General features: G+C 42.9%; 1 protein-coding gene across 1 annotated transcript in view; it reads right to left on the reverse strand.

Moving 5' to 3' along the window:
* Positions 1 to 25,331, reverse strand: part of LOC114553048 (anoctamin-7) — a 34,356-nt gene that overhangs the window by 2,583 nt on the left and 6,442 nt on the right. Inside the window, exons 5-19 of the mRNA XM_028574144.1 lie at positions 23,071 to 23,207; positions 21,977 to 22,034; positions 19,912 to 20,022; positions 19,191 to 19,356; positions 14,424 to 14,514; positions 13,982 to 14,078; positions 13,594 to 13,737; positions 10,466 to 10,603; positions 9,375 to 9,470; positions 8,998 to 9,100; positions 8,772 to 8,883; positions 7,904 to 7,958; positions 4,814 to 4,911; positions 2,944 to 3,110; positions 890 to 1,095 (exon numbers count right to left, since the gene is read on the reverse strand). Coding sequence (XP_028429945.1) covers positions 890 to 1,095; positions 2,944 to 3,110; positions 4,814 to 4,911; positions 7,904 to 7,958; positions 8,772 to 8,883; positions 8,998 to 9,100; positions 9,375 to 9,470; positions 10,466 to 10,603; positions 13,594 to 13,737; positions 13,982 to 14,078; positions 14,424 to 14,514; positions 19,191 to 19,356; positions 19,912 to 20,022; positions 21,977 to 22,034; positions 23,071 to 23,207 — 1,779 coding nt within the window. The remainder of the gene's footprint in view (positions 1 to 889; positions 1,096 to 2,943; positions 3,111 to 4,813; positions 4,912 to 7,903; positions 7,959 to 8,771; positions 8,884 to 8,997; positions 9,101 to 9,374; positions 9,471 to 10,465; positions 10,604 to 13,593; positions 13,738 to 13,981; positions 14,079 to 14,423; positions 14,515 to 19,190; positions 19,357 to 19,911; positions 20,023 to 21,976; positions 22,035 to 23,070; positions 23,208 to 25,331) is intronic.

Below are 25,331 nucleotides of genomic sequence, written 5' to 3' on the forward strand. Positions count from 1 at the left end.
AAATTGGAGTCAGATTTGGTAGGATTTAGGGCCTAATTTTAGACATAATTCCCTTTAATTGAGCTTCATGCAGTAATTGCTTAATCTGCAGTTTTTTTGTAGCCTAGAAATCTAGAAACACCCTAGTGGCAGCAAATTTATTTTGCAGCAAGGGTCAGTCTAGGCACTCTCCGTTGGCTTGTGAGCTGGAAAAAACAAATTTTGGTCAGGCAAATCACATCGTGTATAGAGTCGGTGGGCGGGGCTTATGGCTGCTGCTGGGAACAGCGGTCTTCTGGAAGACTTGGAGTTAAGCTTTTCTTTGAGAAAAGGACAAAGAACGGCACAGAAATCATTCTTAAAAAAGGAAGATTCAGAGTTTTGCCGACCGGATACGGCAAAAGTTTAATTTTAGCATCAACTAGATTCGCTACCTTCTTCGTTGCTCGGCCTGGTTGTAGCGCTATCCTATTACTGCAGAGGGAATTTGAAAGACAACCATTTATCCCACCCCTCGGATTGAGCCCTGTCAATGGTGAGTTACCAGACCCAACATCTGAATGTGGGTCTGGCTTGTCAGCCTAGTTTTTTTTTTACTTTTAGAAAAATTTCGATACACCACTTTCTGTAGACGCAAATTAACAGTTAAATGTTGCATACTGGACCAATTTCAAATATTATTGATCCTGTCAGTTTTTTCCTGTTCAATATCTCATATTATATTTTGTATTTAGAGTTATCTTTTGTGTGTCTGTGTGTGTGTGTGTGTGTGTGTGTGTGTGTCTCTGAGTTTGACTGTGTGTGTGTGTGTGTGTGTGTGTGTGTAATTTGGGATGACTGTTTTCACTGCAGCAAAACCAATTGCCCCTCTTGGGACAAATAAAGTTCTTCTTGACTTGACTTGACTTACATTGGCGAGCACGGCCATGTGCGTGATCAGCTGCATGATGGGAAACCAGATGCCGATGTCCTGCGCTCGCTCGGCCACCGGGCGGCGATACTCAGTCACAAACTTCTGAGCGTCCAGACGGATCTCCACCCAGTTATTAATCAGAGCGAAGAGTGGAGCAAGAGGACACGCCGCCACGAAGATAGTGATGAAACCAAACTGGATCACTGGCAAGGAAGACCAACCAGACTCGATGTAAATAATCAGGACATTTATCGTGTATAGAGCCAGCATATTTACACACACACACACACACACACACACACACACACACACACACACACACACACACACACACACACACACAAGGTCGGGGTCTCTGTGTGTCTCGGGTTTCTCTTCTGTTCTCGCAACATTCAAACAATGCACCTCTATACCATAAAAGCCTAATCTATTTTTGACTTAAAGGTCAAATAGTTTTTTTAACAATAATATGAGTTCCCCCAGCCTGCCTATGGTACCCCAGTGGCTAGAAATGGTGATAGGTGTAATCATTGTGGGACTGGCTCTAGTGTCTGTAATTCTGCACTTAGGCTGAATTTTGGGAAAGAGACTTCAGATACAGTATTAGGGGACCACTAAGGTCTATATAAAAGAGACTTCAGATACAGTATTAGGGGACCACTAAGGTCTATATAAAAGAGACTTCAGATACAGTATTAGGGGACCACTAAGGTCTATATAAAAGAGACTTCAGATACAGTATTAGAGGACCACTAAGGTCTATATAAAAGAGACTTCAGATACAGTATTAGAGGACCACTAAGGTCTATATAAAAGAGACTTCAGATACAGTATTAGGGGACCACTAAGGTCTATATAAAAGAGACTTCAGATACAGTATTAGGGGACCACTAAGGCCTATATAAAAGAGACTTCAGATACAGTATTAGAGGACCACTAAGGTCTATATAAAAGAGACTTCAGATACAGTATTAGGGGACCACTAAGGTCTATATAAAAGAGACTTCAGATACAGTATTAGGGGACCACTAAGGCCTATATAAAAGAGACTTCAGATACAGTATTAGGGGACCACTAAGTTCTATATAAAAGTGACTTCAGATACAGTATTAGGGGACCACTAAGGTCTATATAAAAGTGACTTCAGATAAAGTATTAGGGGACCACTAAGGTCTATATAAAAGTGACTTCAGATACAGTATTAGGGGACCACTAAGGTCTATATAAAAGTGACTTCAGATACAGTATTAGGGGACCTCTAAGGTCTATATAAAAGAGACTTCAGATACAGTATTAGGGGACCACTGAGGTCCATATAAAAGAGACTTCAGATACAGTATTAGGGGACCACTAAGGTCTATATAAAAGAGACTTCAGATACAGTATTAGGGGACCACTAAGGTCTATATAAAAGTGACTTCAGATACAGTATTAGGGGACCACTAAGGTCTATATAAAAGAGACATAATATACAGTATTAGGGGACCACTAAAGTCTATATAAAAGAGACTTCAGATACAGTATTAGAGGACCACTAAGGTCTATATAATAGAAACTTCAGATACAGTATTAGGGGACCACTAAGGTCTATATAAAAGAGACTTCAGATACAGTATTAGGGGACCACTAAGGTCTATATAAAAGAGACATAATATACAGTATTAGGGGACCACTAAGGTCTATATAAAAGAGACTTCAGATACAGTATTAGAGGACCACTAAGGTCTATATAATAGAGACTTCAGATACAGTATTAGGGGACCACTAAGGTCTATATAAAAGAGACTTCAGATACAGTATTAGGGGACCACTAAGGTCTATATAAAAGAGACTTCAGATACAGTATTAGAGGACCACTAAGGTCTATATAATAGAGACTTCAGATACAGTATTAGGGGACCACTAAGGCCTATATAAAAGAGACTTCAGATACAGTATTAGGGGACCACTAAGGTCTATATAAAAGAGACATAATATACAGTATTAGGGGACACGACAGGACATCACACAGTCGCCGCTTTTGTCAATATTTTGGGCATTTTTATGCTCACCCATCTCCAGGTATTCACTGAAGAGTCCCTCACAGAGCAGCAGCTGGTAGTCTTCCTCCCAGGGAGAAACATTCTCTTCTTCCTCCCTCTCTTCCTCCTCTTCCTCCTCCTTCACCTCCTTCAGCCGAGGACGCATCTTCCTCTTCTGCCACCATGACATCAACTTCCTGCCAAATAAGTTGCGCTTGAAGTTGAGTCGAGCAAGAGTTTTGTTGATCAGGACTTCAGTGAAATGGTCTTTATCGGTGTGTGTGTGTGTGTGTGTGTGTGTGTGTGTCTGTCAGGCTGTGCAAAATTCTGAATTTCAGAAATGGCCTCCATTCAATTCATGAATTAGAATTTGAATTGAGTTGACTCCGCCCCACAGGAAGTTGAATTTGAATTTGAATGACAGGAAGTGGAATTAAATGAATTGCAATTCGAAGAAATTCCACACAGTCACACATCAGAAAGAATGTGTTGAATCTCACATACTGTACATTCAGTGTTATGGAGGTTACTTTAGAAATTGCTTACTGTTATAAGTTACCCATTATAAATGTGGTTTGGATTACTTCATCAATGCAAAGCAATTTACTTTTAATTTGATTAGTAACTAATTGAATTATACATTTTACCTCAGTAATACAACTAAATACAATTACATTAATTTTGTAATTTAATCTCATAATTTCATTACACATAACTAGTCACTCCTCAACACTGCATACATTTTGTTCCAAAATATAGATCACTAGATCAAGAGAACAAATATTTCTATTACTTTCACAATTGAAAATAATTGTTTTCTTGATTTGCTACAGTAATGTAATGAGTAGAGTAATGAGTTACTATCCATAGAGAATAACAATGGGGTTAGGGTTAGGGTAAAAGTGAATAATATGTATTACACATTCTTGAGTAGTGACCCCAACACTGCTAATATCAAATATCAGTAGCATAATACCATCAACAAATGGTTTTCAAAATAAAATACTGTCTGTCTGTTAACTTCCTTGTAGATGCCTTTTGAAATTTGAAGTAGCCTTGATGGAGCCACAGACTGGAGCACTGCAGTGCTTGCATATGGCTCTGTGATTTCTAGGTGTTCGTGTTGGAATTGGTTCTTTAAAATGAACTAGTACAGATGACCTTTTAGGCCTGCTATTATTTTCCATGTCACTGTTATTACAGGTGTCAAATCTATAAACATTTATGATCAGAAGTTGTAAGGGACTTCTGAAACTTAAAAAGTCCAGTGTCAAACCTCAAATTGTGTAGAAAAGAAGCATTCAAACAAATGTCCACCCAAAATAGTTTGGCAACCATTTTAAATACTTGTTTAAATTAAAGCATTCTGGGAAATGGAGTCATGTTTCATTATGTTCCACAAAATTACAATTTCAATAATTAAAACTGAATTATTTGTTCGGTGACTAGAGCTTTTAACATTCACTGCTGGGGGAAAACATTTCCTGAACATGTAATCTGTAGTAGTTCAAACTAATATCAATTATAGAATATGTAATGCAATCATATCTGACATACTGTATATTGTAAGCTTAATTATTAAACACTTCACTTAAATTATGTATATGAATTTGTTTGAATTTTTATTGAATTGCAATTCTGCTTCAAATTTGAATTGTAATGCTAGATCCCGTTTTTGATATCAATTCAAATTAAATTCCAATTCAAGAATTGAATTTCAAGAATTGAATTGGAATTTAGGAGTCATTCTCAATTCAATTCTGAATTGTGCACAATCATGGTGTCTGTGTGTGTATGTGTGCATGTGTTTGTGTGAGTGTGTGTGTGTGTGTGTGTGTGTGTGTGCATGTGTGTGTGTGTGCGGCCGTGCATGTGTTTCTGCGCGTATGTGTGTATTTACGGCCAGATGAACTCCTGGATGTTGTTGATCAGCTGTTTTCCGACCATGATGACCAGCAGCTCCTGAGCCAGTTCAATCAGACAACCACCGGCTCCACACTGCAAGAAAACAAGTGTCAAAAGAAAAAAACACAGAAAAGAAAAACATAAAGAAACCATCGTAAACAAAAAGAGTTTCGAAAAGTGTAAAAAAAACATTACAGTGTTGAAAAAGAGCAAAGCGAAAACAACACCAAAACCTATAAAAAAAACGTTAAAAAGGGTCAAAATATGTAAATATATATAATTTGGTTGTTATGAAAAGGTATCTCATAAGATGTTATGATGTTTCATCTTAGATTATGTGTGGATAAAACAACAACACGGTGTGTTGAGCCATCTATTCCTCTAGCTCTGAGTAGTGATGACTTCATGAGCTTCTTTAATGATAAAATTATAACAATTAGAGATAAAATTCAACACCTTTTGCCCTTAACTTCTAACAGTTCATCTTTAAATGCAGGACCGCTAGAAAGAACGACGACTCCCGACATATACTTGGACTGCTTTTATCCTATAGACCTTCAACAATTAATGTTAAAGATATCCTCAGCTAAGCCGTCTACCTGTCTCTTAGACCCCATCCCAACGAGGCTACTCAAAGAAGCGTTACCCGTGGTAAACACTTCATTATTAGATATGATCAACATGTCCTTACTAACAGGTTATGTACCGCAGTCATTTAAAATTGCTGTGATAAAACCTCTTCTGAAAAAACCCACCCTAGATCCTGAGGTCTTAGCAAACTATAGACCTATATCTAACCTTCCCTTTCTATCCAAGATCCTTGAGAAGGTGGTTGCTAATCAGTTATGTGATTTTCTACATAGCAACAGTCTATTTGATGATTTTCAATCAGGATTTAGAAAGAATCATAGCACAGAGACGGCACTGGTGAAAATTACTAACGACCTTCTAACTGCTGCAGACAAAGGACTTGTCTCCATTCTTGTTCTACTAGATCTTAGTGCTGCATTTGACACTATTGACCATACTATCCTGTTACAGAGACTGGAACACTTAGTTGGCATTAAAGGAATCGCACTAAGCTGGTTTAAGTCCTATTTCTCTGAACGATCCCAGTTTGTTAATGTTAATGATAAACCCTCCAAGCACGCTAAAAGTTAGCCATGGCGTTCCTCAAGGCTCAGTGCTTGGACCAATTCTATTTTCCTTATATATGCTTCCTCTAGGTAATATTATTAGGAAACACTCGATTAACTATCACTGTTACGCAGACGATACCCAATTATATCTGTCAATTAAGCCAGATGAAAGTGGTCAGTTAGCAAGACTTCAAACGTGTATTGAGGATATAAAATCCTGGATGACCCACAATTTCCTGATGTTAAACTCAGACAAAACTGAAGTTATTGTGATAGGACCAACGCACCGCCGAACTTCGTTTTCGAAAGATATAGTTACTCTGGATGGTATTACCCTGGCCTCCAGCACTACTGTCAGAAATCTAGGAGTTATTTTTGATCAGGATATATCCTTCAACGCCCACTTAAAACAAACCTCAAGAATAGCCTTTTTCCATCTTCGTAACATTGCCAAAATTAGGAATATCCTGTCTCAAAACGATGCTGAAAAACTAGTCCATGCATTCGTTACTTCTAGACTAGATTACTGCAATTCCTTATTATCAGGTTGCCCAAATAAGTCCATTAAGACTCTCCAACTGATCCAGAATGCTGCAGCACGTGTTCTGACGAGAACTAAGAGAAGAGATCATATTTCTCCTGTATTAGCTTCTCTGCATTGGCTTCCAGTGAAATATAGGATTGAATTTAAAATCCTCCTCCTGACTTACAAAGCTCTAAATGGTCAAGCACCATCATACTTAGAAGAGCTCATAGTACCTTATTGTCCCACTAGAGCACTGCGCTCCCAGAATGCGGGGCTACTTATGGTTCCTAGAGTCTCTGGAAGTAGACTGGGGGCCAGGGCCTTCAGCTATCAGGCTCCAGTATTATGGAACCAGCTCCCAGTCGGGGTTCGAGAGGCAGACACCGTTACCACATTTAGGAGTAAACTGAAAACCCTCCTCTTTGATAAAGCTTATAGTTAGGGACGAGGAGTTGAAGCGCCCACCTAACCCGCCCACTGCTTCTCCTCGTAGTCATCAGTTTTTTTTTTTTCTATACTGTATAATTAATAATCGAGCGAGAGTAGAGGGAGGCGGTCCAGTACAGCCCGACCCGGTTGGGGGGAGTTCTAGCCCGACCAGGCACCTCTCTTTAACCTGCCTCTCTTAAGTTATGCTATTACAATTCTAGACTGCCGGGGAGGCTGTTCCTCCCTAAGACACACTGAGCTGCTCTCTCATCTCTACTTGTTACTTTTGTATGCATCCTGTCCCAGAAATGCTTGTTACTAATCTAGCTCTGGGGAGATGTTTCTTCTTCGCATAGCTATGCTCTGCGATTCTCTGCATTTCCCGGCTGCATCCTGCTGCGTCCTGCTGCATCCGCAGCCTCCCCCCGTGCTCTGCAGCGCCACGTTACATCCCGCAACGCCCTGCTGTGATGTTCATACGCACAGAGTAGTCAGGATCCGGTATAGGAGACTGCACTACTCAGTATGACACGATGTGCCCTGCTATGACATGAACTTCCACGATAACCTTCAAAGTCAATGTGACTTCTAATGTGACTGTTATCACCACTGTTCATCACGCCCCCAACCGGCCCGTCAGACACCGCCTACCAAGAGTCTGGGTCTGCCGAGGTTTCTTCCTAAAAGGGAGTTTTTTCTTGCCACTGTCGCAATAGCCACTGCTAATGCTTGCTCTTGAGGGAATTACTGTAATTGTTGGGCTTTTGGAATTTATAAAGTGTGGTCTAGACCTACTCTATCTGTAAAGTGTCTCGAGATAACTTTTGTTATGATTTGATACTATAAATAAAATTGAATTGAATTGAATTGAATTGTGTGTGTGTGCATGTGTGTGTTTTTGTGTGTGTTTGCGTGTGGATAAAAACAAAATGTAAAACCCTGTGACATCAGATCTGTAAATAATCATCTTCATTAAAACAGACAGACTCACGTCTTCATTACGGAGTCCAAGCAGAGTGTTGTAGTTTCCAGGGTAACCAACAAAACTAGACAGACAGACAGACAGACAGACAGACAGACAGACAGATGAAGAGAGACAGACAGACAGACAGACAGACAGACAGACAGACAGGCAGGCAGACAGACAGAGAGAGAGAGATGCAGACAGACAGACATACAAAGAGAGAGCCAGAAAGGCAGGCAGACAGACAGACAGAGAGACAGACAAAGAGAGAGAGAGACAGACAGACAGACAGACAGACAGACAGGCAGGCAGGCAGGCAGGCAGGCAGACAGACACAGACAGAGAGAGAGAGGCAGACAGACAGACATAGAAAGAGAGAGCCAGAAAGGCAGGCAGACAGACAGACAGACAAAGAGAGAAACAGAAAGGCAGACAGAGACAGTGTCAATATATTTAAATATTCATATTTCCACTCTGCTTCATTTTACACTGCAGCAAAATTCAGGCAAATTTGAGATATTTGTAAACTTTGAGATCTCCACTAAAACTTTAAATAAAGTTTTTTATGGGATTAAAGAATGTTTTGCTGCAGACCTGACAATGCAAAGAGGGACTGTATTTTTATCTTCAGCCTGCGGGAGGCGCTGTGGCTCCAACTTTCATCTAGCTGCTGTGTTTTACTTCTTCAATCCAACAACTCAGCATCCTGACTTCATGGTTTCATTTGATTGGTTTTATTTTGAAAGTATAAACTGTGAATCGGACTCAGCCCAACAAGATGCACAAAATGTATACAAAGAAAAAAGAAAGCTTGGCTCTGCATTTGAACCTCCCAGCCTCGCTGTGATTGGCTGAACCTGCAAGCCTCGCTGTGATTGGTTCAAGCCATCCTCACCTGCCTTTGAAGAAGGCGATGTAAACTGGAGACGAGTAGAAGTTGACAAACTGGAAGATGAAAACTTTGAGGATGAACATGTCTTCATATTTAGTCTGAGTCCGATGCATCTCTGAGAGAAAACACACACACGCACGCACACACAGATACAAAACACATACAGGCATGATGTTCAGTCTAGACTAACAGTGAGAATGAGGAGGATGAGGAAGAAAGTGTGACTCACCCCAGCGTGTGAGGATGTGGGCCAGAGACGTATAAACTTTGGACAATATGAGGATGAACAACAGGTTCAACACAGATCCTGAAAGACTGGCTATCCTTGCAGCCTAAACACACACACACACACACACACGCACAAACAGAGACACACAAAGTGTCAAAACATCATAAAACCATCAAAGGCATGGAAGAAACATTAAAAGAGTAAAAGAAAACAGAAAGTGTGAAAAATAGGTTGAAAGTAGTACACAGCATAACATAAGTGTTAAGTCAATATGTTGTCCTGGAGTCCCTCAGGGAAGCATCCTGGGGCCTCTGATCTTTCTATTCAACCTTATTCAGATATAAAAAAGCAGTGTAGGTGTGTTGTGTTGTACTCACAGAGAACGATAAAAAGTTTTTAGACTTGGAGATGATGATGCTCAGGATAGTGCGATACAGAATGATGGCGATGAGGACCATCAGCACCACAGCAATCTGCACACAGGAAGTAAAATTTACGGGTACTACCATATGCATATGTTTCTGAGGGGGATGCAGGGGATATGTCCCCACCCCCGCAATATTTAGAAGAGGCAGATTTGTACCCCTCAAAAAATATGCTGCCTTCAAGTGCGCTCGGAAACATCCAAATCTATAAACGATCTGAAGGAAAAAAGTAACTGTGGCATATAAAGTCTACTTTGCAACACTGGGAGGGTTAAAGACTTTTAAACTTTGGAGCTTCTGGCTTTAACACGGTTAACAAGATGTACGCACGGTTGCGTACTTCTGGCTTTAACACGGTTAACAAGATGTACGCACGGTTGCGTACTTCTGGCTTTAACACGGTTAACAAGTTGTACGCACGGTTGCGTACTTTCAGTCAAAAGAAGGCCATTCAAGTCCAGCGACATGTTCAATTTGCAATGCTGATTGGTCTGGTGGTGGCGAGGACTCTAAACAATACACAACATGGCCGCTGTTACAACATTTAGTATGAAACATCTGAAAGAATACGAGTTGTGCATGAAGGAATCTCCAGACAGCAGCCAAAATGCAGCAACTTCAGGTACAGCAAAGGAAGGACAGTCACTGCTTACTTCATTCAATGTGTTTACTGTGTTCATGGACTGAAGATGGGAGGAGGATTTGGTATTCGGTTTCGGATTCGGCAGAATTGTAACCAGTGGATTTGATATTTGGCCGAACCCCAAAAATCTGGATTTGGTGCATCACTACTAGAAATTCAACTGTAGCAAGCGTGTCACTCTCACTAACATTATTCACATTCATGTTTAGAAGAAATAAATTATATATCCACCTACAAAAATCCTTGAAGTCAGAAGTTAGGACAGAAGTACAAAGAGGCGTTGTTATGGAGATGATACACCGCAGGTTTCAGAATGCTGCAGACTGACGGGTGCAGTGTTTAACCTTGTCTCGTCGCGAATCTTTGGTGCAAACTGGACTTCAAAGGTCGGGAGCCTCACCAAAATAATGATGACCATGCAGCCGGTCAGAGTTCTTTTGAGCCGTTTCTTTTCAGGAAAGTAGGGTTCCTCTGCTCCGGTAACCGGGTTCCTCATGGTCATCGGCGCCATAGCGGTGAACTCTGGACGTGGTCGCTCCTGTGGAGGACAGAGGGACGACAATCATCAGAAACTCCCCAAAAAATGGGAACAATATTAAGAAGTTCAGGAAAAAATTAACCGCCGTGTGAATGTCAGACGCAGCCTGAAGTACAGCGAACAAAAGAGAGATAATCACTGGTACACTAAATCAGTTTACATCTGCCCACACAGACAATACAAGATACCAGTTTCTGTCTAGAAACTAGAAGACACACCCCCTGTGACGAAAGGATAAAATCTTGAGGGAGAGAACAGATCAGGGCTCATAATTCAGAGGACAACTTGGTGGACCAGCTCTTACTTGATGTCTGTTGCTAGGGAAACTTAGTCTCTGTTTGTAACTCTTATGCTGGACTGATTGTTCTGATAAACTTAACCCTTGTGTTGTCCTTGGGTCCAACTTGACTCCTTTTTAAAGTTTTTAATATCAGAAAAAATGGGGTTCTTTCAACCAAAATGCCAAAAAAAAATAATATGGATGCATCGATGTACGCTGTATGGATAGAACATTCTTCGCAGTTAAATTTAATGATTTCTTCCATTAAATTTTTGTTGTTCTATTGAATTTTATAGCATTTGAAAAACATGTTTAAATGGTTTCAAAACAGTATCCTGACTCAACTTTGACATAAACCAGTTTGTGATCCACTCAACATCATCTGATCTTAACTATTAGTCAAAATAGGGGGATAATTTTCAATTTTGACCCGAAGACAACACAAGGGTTAAGTCTGATCAAAGAAGGCACAGGAATTAATTCCCTACACCACACAGTGCTTAAACTAATTTACTTAAACATATATTTTGTATTTGTGTCTCTGTTTCTGTATTTACTGTTTATTCTTGTTAATGTTTAATATGTTTGTTTGTGTATGTATACATTATAGAATAATGTTCTTACTAGTTACAGATAAATATAATAAGAATGTAAAAGGTTTCCATAAGAAACCAAGTGTGTTTTGGTTAGTGCTGTCAAACGATTTAAAATATTTAATCGCGATCAATCGCATTAATTTCATAGTTAACTCACGATTAATTGCAATTAATCACACATTTTTATCTATTCTAAATGTCCCTTGATTTCTTTTTGTCCCATTATATTTTTTTGTTTTAATGCTCTTATCAACATGGAAAAGTGGATCTGCTTGCTTTGTGCAAATGTTTTTTTTTTTTTTATTGAAAACAACATAGGCATATACGTAGGCGAGCGTGGCTGGTCGTCACAGCGACTATGGTTCCCCCCGACTCATTTCCTTGTTCTCGTTCTCCATAACCAACGTAAGGAGAGGGTTAACTTTTCCTGCTCCAGGTTTCCCACCGTGGTCAGAAAGAACAGAGGAGACACTTTGTTTCTCTCACTGACTGTTGAGTCACTACTCGCTCCGAAGCTAATCGCCGTGACGAGCCTACTAGCTACGCGGCTCGCAAGCCCCAACAAGTGTGTGCGGCCGCAGCGTGTGCCTGTTTTGTTTCCGGTCTGTGAAATTACGAATCCCACTATGGCCACGCCAAGACCTGCCCTTCAATCACTACTATTGGCCAGGCGTCCAATGTAACGTAACCCCATTTGTCCTATCCCCTGACAAATCTGCTCTCCTACCACTCGAGGTGAAATGCCTAACTCCAACCAATCGAGCTGCTTCGTAGGGCGGGTCTTGGCATGGCCATAGTGGGATTCATAATTTTGCTTCCGGTCTAGCTAGATCCGAAAGAACGTTAATCCTTCTTTAACTATCTATGCGTTAATCGCGCAATAAAAAAATTGTCGCCGTTAAAATTTGTTAGCGTTAACGCCGTTAATAACGCATTAAACTGACAGCCCTAGTTTTGATGTATGCTTATTGCACAGAGTTGTGTGCTGTCATAGAGACGGTGGTTCCCCGAATAAAGGAACTCTGACGCACAGATGGTTTAGCTTAATTCTTGTGTTGTCTTCCTGTCGACCTGCAACTTTGGGTTTTTCTGGGTCGAAATTTCAACAGTTTGTTGTTCTTGTTCTACACTTTTCTCAAAATTGTTGACGATTTTTTCCCCAAAAGTCACCTTCGGCAATGTTTTGGATGTTTTTTTGTCACTTTTTCCGATTTTTTTGGTCACTTCATTCAGCGTTTAAAAAAAAGGAAGCTTTTTCCAACATTTGTAACTATTTTCAATGTTCTTTTGTCATAGTTCTGATATAGAAAGTTTTGGCAAATGGGTCAAATTTGACCTGGATTACAACAGGAGGGTTAAGCGGTAAATATAAGATAATTAGGCCTCAAGTAAAGTATATTGAGTAATAATAACAAGTGTAACACGAACAGAATGTACCACTTATAGCAGTCCCTGTGCTGGAGAAGAAGAGGGGGCCCAATAAATAAAGTATAAGAGATGAGGGGAAGAAAAGTTGGGGCTCACAAGGTCTGACAGTATAGAGATACGTGGACTGGCTTTGGATTTTTGTCTGTTGCTTGGGAAACTTAGTCTCTGCGTGCTTTGTGATCCCACAGATCTCTGTATTATAACTCTGATACTTGACTAATTAAACAAATGGATTTGACTTTATCTTATCGTCTTATTTGGCTCTTGCTTAGGATCAATGTAATTCCAATTTAACGAATGCGAGGGGATATATATGTCTTTTATTTGGAGTCAGGCACAATGTCCCAAAAAAGGGGACACAGAGGAGGAAATCCTCAACACCAACTACCAAGGCTAATTCCATGCAGGGTACTACCCTACACTCTGTCTTAGAGGGTAACTACCCTACACTCTGTCTTAGAGTAACTACCCTTGACTCTGTCTGAGAGGGTAACTACCCTACACTCTGTCTTAGAGGGTAACTACTGGGGCTATAAACTTCTTTCTGATTCTAAAAAAAGCAGTGTAGCTTTCTTCTAGCTTGTGTGTTGGCGCCATCGTGTGGTGTTCAGAGGACAAGGCACTGAAGGACTATGCTTTTGTTTTCTTTTGAGTTATTTAGTGTTTAGTTTAAGTGAGACATTCACCTCGATGTCCTCAAACTCGGAGCAGTCCCAGCGGTGAGACAGAGCCGAACAAGTTCTCTTCCAGTACTCCAGAAAGGTGACGGCCCACAGAGACATGAAGACACTGAGAAACACTGTTCCTCCGTTATCAAACAGGATACCAGCCTGCACAGACACACAGGTGGACAAACGGACAGGTCAATAAAAGGCCAAAAAGCATTTTAAAAAGCACAAAAAAATGTAAACAAATGCAAAAAGAAAACATGTGGAAAACATCGCCCAAAAAGGTCAAAAAGCACCAAAAAACATCTACAAAAGTATTAAAAAAGCGTCTTAAAAACTTCTTAAAAAGCGTAAAAAGACAGACGGACAGACAGACAGACAGACAGACAGACAGACAGACAGGTACCTTGAAGGAGATGCAGATGCTGGAGTAGTTCCAGTGGTTGCAGATGTCACAGAGAGGACACATGATGAAGCTGTCCCCGCTGTCACACAACTCCTTCCTACACACACACACAGACAGAGAAAATAATGTGGATTAAAGTAAGTACACTCTTCATTGAATTTGGGTGTTTTATTCTATTCTATAGCATTTGAAAAAAGAAAGAGGAAAGAAAGTTGAAGAAGCTTCAAAAATTGGAGGAAAAAAAGACAAAAACATCGTAAAAAGTGTCAAAAAAAGTGTTGAAAACGAAAAAAGAATTTCTACAACGGGAAGACAACACAAGGGTTAATGCTAACTACTGATTCCTCAAGTAGTCTTGGTGACTGTTTGGGCCTCAGTGTGTGTCAGAGTGTGTCAGTGTGCAGGAAGTTGAGAGGCAGGGCATAACAGAGTGAATACATACGCGGGAACATCGGTGGCCACGAGCCAGAACCCAAACAGGAAGACCACCACACCTACCAGAGACGCTGGTAGCAGCCAGCCGGTGTAGAAACCTGCAGACAGACAAGTACTCAGGTTACTTCAGTCAGAGTACTAACACCACACTGTATAAATACTCTGTGTAGAAATATTTTATTAACAAAATGTGTGTATTTTTGTTTGTTGCAAAAGAGCTGTGTGCAGTCAATGATGAAGTGGTTCAAGTGAAATGTCTCTGACAGCTAGAAGGTTAAGCCTAAGCCATTAACTATAGGTTAAGACTTTTATATCATAAAATTGCATTGTGTACCGGATATCCATCCATCCATCCTCGCCGCTTATCCGGTATCGGGTCGCGGGGGGAGCAGCTCTAGCAGGGGACCCCAAACTTCCCTTTCCCGAGCCACATTAACCAGCTCCGACTGGGGGATCCCGAGGCGTTCCCAGGCCAGGTTGGAGATATAATCCCTCCACCTAGTCCTGGGTCTTCCCCGAGGCCTCCTCCCAGCTGGACGTGCCTGGAACACCTCCCTAGGGAGGCGCCCAGGGGGCATCCTTACCAGATGCCCGAACCACCTCAACTGGCTCCTTTCGACGCAAAGAGCAGCGGCTCTCTCGAGCTCCTCACGGATGACTGAGCTTCTCACCCTATCTCTAAGGGAGACGCCAGCCACCCTCCTGAGGAAACCCATTTTGGCCGCTTGTACCCTGGATCTCGTTCTTTCGGTCATGACCCAGCCTTCATGACCATAGGTGAGGGTAGGAACGAAAACTGACCGGTAGATCGAGAGCTTTGCCTTCTGGCTCATTCTTTCGCACTCTTTTCGTCACAACGGTGTGATAAATTTAATGTAATACCGCACCCGCTGCGCCGATTCTCCGACCAATCTCCCGCTCCATTGTCCCCTCACTCGCGAACAAAACCCCAAGGTACTTGAACTCCTTCACTTGGGGTAAGGACTCATTCCCTACCTGGAGTAGGCACTCCATCGGTTTCCTGCTGAGAACTGTGGCCTCAGATTTAGAGGTGCTGATCCTCATCCCAACTGCTTCACACTCGGCTGCAAACCGATCTAGTGAGTGCTGAAGGTCACAGGCCGATGATGCCATCAGGACCACATCATCTACAAAGAGCAGCGATGAGATCCCCAGCCCACCTAACTGCAACCCCTCTCCACCCAGACTACGCCTTGATATCCTGTCCATAAATGTTACAAACAGGATTGGTGACAAAGCGCAGCCCTGGCGGAGGCCAACCCTCACCTGAAACGAGTCTGACTTACTGCCGAGAACCCGGACACAGCTCTCGCTTTGGTTGTACAGAGATTGGATGGCCCTGAGAAGAGACCCCCTCACCCCATACTCCCGCAGCACCTCCCACAGTATCTCCCGGGGGACCCGGTCATACGCCTTTTCCAGATCCACAAAACACATGTAGACCGGTTGGGCATACTCCCAGGCTCCCTCCAGGATCCTTGCGAGAGTAAAGATCTGGTCCGTTGTTCCACGACCAGGACAGAATCCGCATTGTTCCTCCTCAACCTGAGGTTTGACTATTGGCTGAACCCTCCTTTCCAGCACCTTGGAGTAGACTTTACCAGGGAGGCTGAGAAGTGTGATACCCCTGTAATTGGCACACACCCTCTGGTCCCCCTTTTTAAAAAGGGAAACCACCACCCTGGTCTGCCACTCCTTTGGCACCGTCCCAGACTTCCACGCAATGTTGAGGAGGCGTGTCAACCAGGACAGCCCCTCCACACCTAGAGCCTTGAGCATTTCTGGACGGATCTCATCAATCCCCGGGGCTTTGCCACTGTGGAGTTGTTTGACTACATCAGTGACCTCCGCCTGGGAAATTGACAATGATCCCCCATTATCCTCCAGCTCTGCCTCTAACATAGAGGGCGTATTAGTCGGATTCAGGAGTTCCTCAAAGTGCTCCTTCCACCGCCCTATTACCTCCTCAGTTGAGGTCAACAGTGTCCCATCCTTACGGTACACAGCTTGGATGGTTCCCCGCTTCCCCCTCCTGAGGTGGCGAACAGTTTTCCAGAAGCACCTTGGTGCCGACCGATAGTCCTTCTCCATGTCTTCTCCAAACTTCTCCCACACCCGCTGCTTTGCCTCTTTCACGGCAGAGGCTGCAGCCCTTCGGGCCCTTGGTACCCTGCAACCGCCTCCGGGATCCTCTGGGATAACATATCCCGGAAAGACTCCTTCTTCAGTCGGACGGCTTCCCTGACCACCGTTGTCCACCATGGTGTTCGTGGGTTACCGCCCCTTGAGGCACCTAAGACCACAGCTCCTCACCGCAGCTTCAGCAAGGGAATCTTTGAACATTGTCCACTCGGGTTCAATGCCCCCAGCCTCCACAGGGATGCACGAAAAGCTCCGCCGGAGGTGTGAGTTGAAAGTCTGTCGGACAGGGGCCTCCTCCAGACGTTCCCAATTTACCTGCACTACCCGTTTGGGCTTACCAGGTCTGTCCAGAGTCTTCCCCCACCCCCTGACCCAACTCACCACCAGATGGTGATCAGATGACAGCTCCGCCCCTCTCTTCACCCGAGTGTCCAAAACACACGGCCTCAGATCAGATGAAACGATTATAAAATCGATCATTGACCTTCGGCCTAGGGTGCTCTGGTACCAGGTACACTTATGAGCATCCCTATGTTCGAACATGGTCTTCATTATAGACAATCCATGACTAGCACAGAAGTCCAACAACAAAACAACCACTCTGATTTAGATCAGGGAGGCCGTTCCTCCCAATCATGCCTCTCCATGTGTCTCCATCATTGCCCACGTGTGCGTTAAAGTCCCCCAGCAGAACAATGGAGTCCCCAACTGGAGCCCCATGCAGGACTCCAGTCAAGGTCTCCAAGAAGGCCGAATACTCCGAACTCCTGTTTGGTGCATATGCACAAACAACAGTCAGAGTTTTCCCCCCCACAACCCGCAGGCGTAGGAAGGTAAGCAGGGAGGTAAGCAGAAAAAATGGAAAGACCGTTAACGAGATTAGGAGAGGTAGTTGCACCAGACAGAGGCCCCAACCTTGATGGTGTGTGTGTGTCTGTGTAAAAATCTAGAAGACGCGAAGACACCTCCCCTGTGAGGATAGGATAAAAGCTTGAGGGAGAGAACAGATCAGGGCTCATAATTCGGAGGACAACTTGGTGGACCAGCTCTGACTTAAAGCGTAACTCTCGCCAAAATGCATCCTAGGGTAATTTTGTGAATGTACGTGAGGTAAACTTTAGTTTAAAAGCATATTTAGGACCGAATTGCCACTTTTAAGATTCACCGTATTCTCGTTTTTGGGTCAAATGGCCTTTTGAATGGGAGTGATAGGGGCAAAGAAAGATTTGAGCAATTCACCGCAGCTGTTGTTGTTTCCGGCCACTACCACCTCGGCAGTCAAAACGAGTCGATATCCAAATGCGAATGAACAGACTCCATTTGAGGCTCCTTTTTCAACTACAAGGTCAATATTGTTTTTCAATAGCAACAAAATAACGACTTATCCGTGCATTTATATGGATCTAAGTTTTAGGAGCTTTCCGTCTTTACTCTCTTTCCTGTTACGTTGCATTCAGAAATCGATTGTTTTTGACTGATAAAATGGCTGCGGCTGGAAACAACAACAGCTGCAGTGAGTTCCTCAAAAATTTTCAAGTTACGCTTTAATGTATGTTTGTGAACCCACAGCTGTGTTGTAACTCTTATGCTGGACACAGTAAACTTTGCTTAACTGAACTCAAGTCTCAGATTGATCCCTGCGTTCTGGTAAACTTAAGTCCGATGTAAGAAGGCGCAGGAATTAATAAACTGGAGTCAGATTTGACAGGATTTAGGGCCTTATTTAAGACATAATTCCCACTTAATCTGTTACAGTAAAAGTTCTGCATTGAAAATGTTACTTCAGTAAAAGTCTCTAAGTATCATCAGGAAAATGTAGTTAAAGTATTAAAAGTAAAGAAACATCCTCACGTTTTAGACTTTTCTTTCTTCTTTTGACTCATTGTCGCTTTGTTTTTACGTTTGACAGTTTTTATTACTTTTTGTTGGCTTTTTGCGACTCTTTTATGTTTCTGTTGCTTCTTTCAAAGTGTGTCTTTGTTTTTCAGTTTTTGCTTTTGTTGTTTTTTTCCCCAATATTTAAAAAGTTTTTTTAATTTATGTATTTTACTTTTTACTGTTTGCTGCTCTTTCTGATAATTTATACTTAAAAAAATAAAAATTGTCAGATTCTATTGCTTTTTCGACATTTCCATTGCTTTTTTCACAATTTATTGTCTCTTTTTCTGACATTTTGTCACTTTTTAAAAAGTTTTTGGGTATTCCGCTGTGGTATCAGAACTTTAGTTAGAGTAAACTGGAGGAAGTTTGGGAACTAAAGTTAGAGACAGTTTAGTTCAGTGTTTCTCAAATGGGGGTCCGTGTCCCCCTAGGACTGCAGGGGGTATGTGTCCCCCTAGGGGTACTCTGGAGGACTGCAGGGGGTAAGTGTTCCCCTAGGGGTACTCTGGAGGACTGCAGGGGGTACGTGTCCCCCTAGGGGTACTCTGGAGGACTGCATGGGGTACGTGTCCCCCTAGGGGTACTCTGGAGTACTCTGGAGTACTCTGGAGGACTGCAGGGGGTATGTGACATTTCGCGCTGGTTAGGGGGTACATGGCTTAAACAAACTGTTCAAAGGGGGAACATTGTTGAAAAAAGCCTGAGAACCACTGTGTTAGTTAATATTCACCGAGCCAGGCGAAGTAAAGCGCTATCTTCTCCCCAAAGTATTCCCGGATGTGATCCAGAGGCTGGTAGCGTCTCCATGACGACCACGTGGCCCAGTACGAGTACAGGATCTGTCTCAGACCGAAGGACTCGGGGGGCACCGGGGGGTTCGGCGGCTGGAAACCGCCCTGAAGAAACACCGGGAGAGAAGGAAAGGATGAGATAAACAGGGTAAAATCAATCATCAAAGATCAAATGATCTTTGATGATTGATTAGCATTGAGAGATGATTTTATGGAAAGTACCCCATGCCAATCTCTAGGTATGGTGAAGGGTATGTGATGATGTGGGGGCCAAGGGAACTTTATCAGGATGCATAGTATCCTGGATCCATGAAATAACTGGCCTTTAAAAATAAAGATCTGCCTGCCTCTATGGGAATTTAACATAGGGGTGTCTATACTTATGCCCCCTGTATTTTAAGGTATTTTTGGTCTCCTTAAAGGTTGGATTTTTCCTCATTTTTTTAAGTAAGGCATTAAGATCAATTAACAAAAGATGATTTTTTATTCCTCTTTTTAGTCAACTTTAGCATGGGTTCATAAACTAAAAGCACTGTATATAACCAGGGTTAGGGTTAATGTTTACGTCCCATATAACCAGTGTTAGGGTTAATGTTTATGTCCCATACAACCTGGGTTAGGGTTAATGTTTATGTCCCATACAACCAGGGTTAGGGTTACCTCATGCAGCGGGTAGGCAGCAGAGAAGACCTTCTCACTCAGCAGCCGGTCGATTCCTACCTCGCCCTTCTTCACCGAACCATAGGGAGTCCGGGCCAGGATCTCGTACAGCTGCAGGACGGCAAGCAAAATATACATGATGAAACATGACAGGCAACACAGTCTCACGGCAGTTCTTGAAATTGTTACGTTATTTTTAATCTATTGATTCGTGTACAACAACACGTTAATCTCGTTTTTTTTCGTGGTGGCCAGCACGAAATGGTCTATACGGAGATTAACGGGGAAAGCAAACGGGGAAAGCAAACGTCACACGCCGGGAGACAGCCGCGGAGAATGCGCGACAGTAACAGGACGGTTAACAGGGAAACAAAACGCCACAGGCGGGACGCGATCCCTGGGGTGAAAGTCCTGAATTGTTTGATCCATCCACCACCCCAACCAACGTCCTTACGCGGATTTTCAGCTTTTCATACTACTCGCTACCGTAGTCGTGCTGTGATCACGACATGTGCTTCCCATTTAAATACATTAATTTACATTTTCGTGCTGACCACCACGAAACAAACGGCAAAAACGTTCCTGTGAACACGAATCAATATATTAAATAACGTGACCAATTCACGTACTGCCGTGAGACCGGGTTGTGACAGGACACATCATCACGTGATGATACATGACAGGAGTGTGTGCAATAGTGTAACGGTGTGTGTGTGTGTGTGTTGATAGATTGTGTTTGAGGAGGAGGCGTCAACGCAGGTCTGCACTCACAGCATCCGTCAGCTGACTGAAACATCCTGGTTACTGAGTCTCTGAGCCAATCAGAACACGGCTCTGCTCAGAGTGATTTCTGCAGCTCACACTTCACTGACATTGAGTCATCGGATCATCACGAATATTTACTTATTCAATCACATTAAAAGGCAAGAAGAACATGAAGCCATCACCTCGCCACGCCCACACAGTTGGACCAAAAGCACAAAAGCGTTTTGGGTTTTAGCTTTAGCAAGGTCTTTAGATTATATTGACTGATTTAAATCTGTAGGAGGAGTTCATAAAAGTTCATAAATGCCTGCAAATGGTCCAAAAGGCCAGAAAATGAAATGAATTTCATTATAGCTGACCTCTTGTTGGGCTTACATAGGCCATTTGTTTGTCTGGACATGATAAACACACACACACACCCACACACAGACACACACATATACACACACACCCATACACACAGACACACACACACACACACACACACACACACACACACACACACACACACACACACACACACACACACACACACACACACACACAGACACAGTGCATTTCACTACACACACACACACACACACACACACGCATAGTGCATTTCACTACACACACACGCGTGCACACACACACACACACACACACACACACACACACACACACACACACACACACACACACACACACACACACACACAGCGTTTTATATATTAATATCTCTGTTTGGGGGAGTAACTTCTCTTGTATGGCTCCTATTCTTATTCTGGTAGTACTACTCTACTATGTTGTTTGTAGTATCTGATGCTGATTAGAAACCAATGTGAATATATTAAAGTCAATCTTATCTTCCATCTTGTCCTGCCAGGCATTGTTTGGGTGTTGGCTGCTGTGTTTCCTCTGGGCGGATTGTCTGATAAGAAGAAATGTCAAACAGAGAGTTTGACATTTGGTTTGTGCAGTGTGTTGACAGAGAGGGTAGGGAACCTAACCTCTGTCTGTCCTCGCGGTCCCAGACGCCCACGTTTAGTGTTTGGTAGTTTGATATTTCTCGGCTCAGTGTTTAACCAGCTGACAGAGGACAGTTGGTCTGTTTGTTCTCTGGTGCCATGAAAACACAGGACATATCAAACAAAGAGTTTGAAAAAAGCTGCAAAAAGGCGTCACGAAATAGCAAAAAACCCATCAAAAAGCGTAAAAAAATGCTCTTGTGTGCCTGTGTGTCCGTGTGTGTGTGTGTGTGTGTGTGTGTGTGTGTGTGTGTGTGTGTGTGTGTGTGTGTGTGATGTTGAGTCCGACTCACCACCTGGTGTCTCTGAGTTGTCTTGAAGAAAGTCTCTCTGTCCTCGCTGCCCAGAAACCTGCAGACAGAAATAATCTCTTAATCTTTAAATTCTGTAGCATACTTTCTCACCTGGACTCAGATTATTATTCTAAGTGTCTGACAACATTATGAAAGGATCCCTACAGAGATAGACCTTTTAGTTAAAGAGTAAGATCCTTTTAGTTTAATACGAAACAGCCCCAAAATCCCCATCACCAAACTCCATATCTCCACATGTAAATGGGTGAATTAAGGGTTTATTTCAACCAAACCAGAGTGGTGATTGTTGGAACAGTGGAAAGATGAACCAAGACGGCTTTTGATAGTTTGATTTAGTTTCTGTCCACTTTGAATGAAGTGTGTTTTACGATGATTAAAAATCCTGATTATTTACATGGAGTCTGGTGGAGATATGCTGGCTCTATACACGCTAGAAGTCCTGATTATTTACATGGAGTCTGGTGAAGATATGCTGGCTCTATACACGCTAAAAGTCCTGATTATTTACATGCAGTCTGGTGGAGATATGCTGGCTCTATACACGCTAAAAGTCCTGATTATTTACATGGAGTCTGGTGGAGATATGCTGGCTCTATACACGCTAAAAGTCCTGATTATTTACATGGAGTCTGGTGGAGATATGCTGGCTCTATAGACGCTAAAAGTCCTGATTATTTACATGGAGTCTGGTGGAGATATGCTGGCTCTATACACGATAAAAGTCCTGATTATTTACATGGAGTCTGGTGGAAATATGCTGTCTGTATACACACTAAAAGTACTGATTATTTACATGGAGTCTGGTGGAAATATGCTGTCTCTATACACACTAAAAGTCCTGATTATTTACATGGAGTCTGGTCGAAATATGCTGGCTCTATACACGCTAAAAGTCCTGATTATTTACATGGAGTCTGGTGGAAATATGCTGGCTCTATACACGCTAAAAGTCCTGATTATTTACATGCAGTCTGGTGGGTTTGGTGATGGTGATTTCAAGGCTGTTTTCCAACATTTTTGTCTAGTGTTTTCACACAAAAACATTTGAAAAATAGGGTTGTGTGATATTTCACCTCTGCAGCTTGTTGGTCCTGAACTGGCAGGTGAAGTAGTCCGGCGGGGGGTTCGGGACGTCCTGAGAAAAAGGGTTGGGGAGGGACAACCGGGACAGGAAGTGCTCGGACCAGTTAATGATCGGGGCGGTGACCACCTGCAGCGGGACACGAAATAAAAGCATCAAAAGAATTAAAACAAGCATTGAAAAAGAGAGTGCGCACCATGTAGGATGAGTAGACACACACACACATACAACGTGATGACACAAAGACAATTTTCCCGTCAGAGTCCCGTGGTACAGGAGTCATTTTCACTGTTGGTAACGTGACAGGGACGGAATAGAGCATAGAAATCAATGGGAACGGGACGTAGCCGGAGATTCAATAAAAAAATTACGCTGCAATGCGGTGAGTGCGCCCAAAGATTGCGAGGCATTTCTTTTTAGAAAAGAGAACCACTTACAACTCACAATACGTTTGTTGATTGTCTACTGCTAGCCGCAGAGTAGCCTATCAGAGCAAGACAAAGCAGCTGCCCTGTTACAAGCCAATCAATCAGCGTCAGCGACTACACTGAGAGTCGGCAAAATGGATTCTGGAAAGCAGATGTTGCAATTGAAAGTGTCAATTACCTAGACCTGTAGGTAATGTATGTTACTTAGACCTGCAGGTAATGTATGTTACCTAGACCTGCAGGTAATACATGTTACCTAGACCTGTAGGTAATACATGTTACCTAGACCTGTAGGTAATACATGTTACCTAGACCTGCAGGTAATACATGTTACCTAGACCTGTAGGTAATACATGTTACCTAGACCTGCAGGTAATGTATGTTACCTAGACCTGCAGGTAATACATGTTACCTAAACCTGCAGGTAATGTACAGTGGGGGAAATAAGTATTTGACCCCTTGCTGATGATTTTGCAGGTTTGCCCACTTACAAAGAATGCAAAAATCTACAATTTTAATCATATGTACATTCTAACAGTGAAAGACAGAATCCCAAAGAAAATTCCAGAAAATCACATCATATGAATTTATTAAAATTGATTGATTGGAAAAACAAGTATTTGACCCCCTGGACAAACAGCATGTTAATATTTTGTAGAAAAGCCATTATTGGCCAGCACAGATGTCAAGTGGTTTTTATAGTTGGTGACAAGGTTTGTGCACATTTCGGCAGGGATGTTGGCCCACTCCTCCCTGCAGACAGCCTCCAAATCATTCAGGTTCCGAGGTTGTCGCCTGGCAACTCGAATTTTAAGCTCCCTCCAAAGATTTTCAATCGGATTCAGGTCTGGAGACTGGCTAGGCCACTCCAGAACCTTGATGTGCTTCTTCTTCAGCCACTCTTTTGTTGCTTTGGCGGTGTGCTTAGGGTCGTTGTCGTGCTGAAACACCCATCCTCGACCCATCTTCAGCTCTCTCACTGAGGGAAGGAGATGTCGGTCCAGAATTCCACGATACATGGCCCCGTCCATCCTCCCCTCAATACGATGGAGTTGTCCCGTCCCCTTGGCTGAAAAGCACCCCCAAAGCATGATGTTGCCACCACCATGCTTGACGGTGGGGATGGTGTTCTTTGGGTTGTACTCGGTGTTCTTTGCCCTCCAAACACGACGAGTTGAGTTGAGGCCAAAAAGTTCTATTTTGGTCTCATCTGACCACATCACCTTCTTCCAGGCCTCTTCTGAGTCATCCAGGTGGTGAATGGCGAACTTCATGCGGGCCTGTACATGTTTCTTCTTGAGCAGGGGGACCTTGCGTGCGCTGCAGGATTTCAATCCATGACGGGCGTAGTGTGTTACCAAGCGTTTCTTTTTGTAACTGTGGTCCCAGCTGCCTTCAGTTGATTCATCAGTTCCCCCCTTGTGGTTTTGGGATGATTCCTCACCGTTCGCATGATCAGGGACACCCCACGAGGCAAGATCTTGTGTGGAAGCCCAGACCGAGGGAGGTTGGCGGTGGTGTGATGCTTCTTCCATTTCCTGATAACTGCACCGACAGTTGATCTTTTCTCTCCAAGTTGCTTTCCGATTCTCTTGTAGCCCATCCCAGCCTTGTGAAGATCAACAATCTTGTCCCTGATGTCCGTAGAAAGCTCTTTGGTCTTGCCCATGGTGGTGATGTTGGATGCTGGTTGTTTGGGTGTTGACAGGTGTCTTTTATACAGGTAACGAGGTGAGGCAGGTGTATTTGATGTAGATAATTGGTTCGGATTGGGGCTGTGTCTTAAAGAAAGACTAACTGGCTTGTAGGAGCCAGAATACTTGCT

The sequence above is a fragment of the Perca flavescens genome, chromosome 3, assembly GCF_004354835.1.
Source record: "Perca flavescens isolate YP-PL-M2 chromosome 3, PFLA_1.0, whole genome shotgun sequence".
NCBI classification, from domain to species: domain Eukaryota; kingdom Metazoa; phylum Chordata; class Actinopteri; order Perciformes; family Percidae; genus Perca; species Perca flavescens.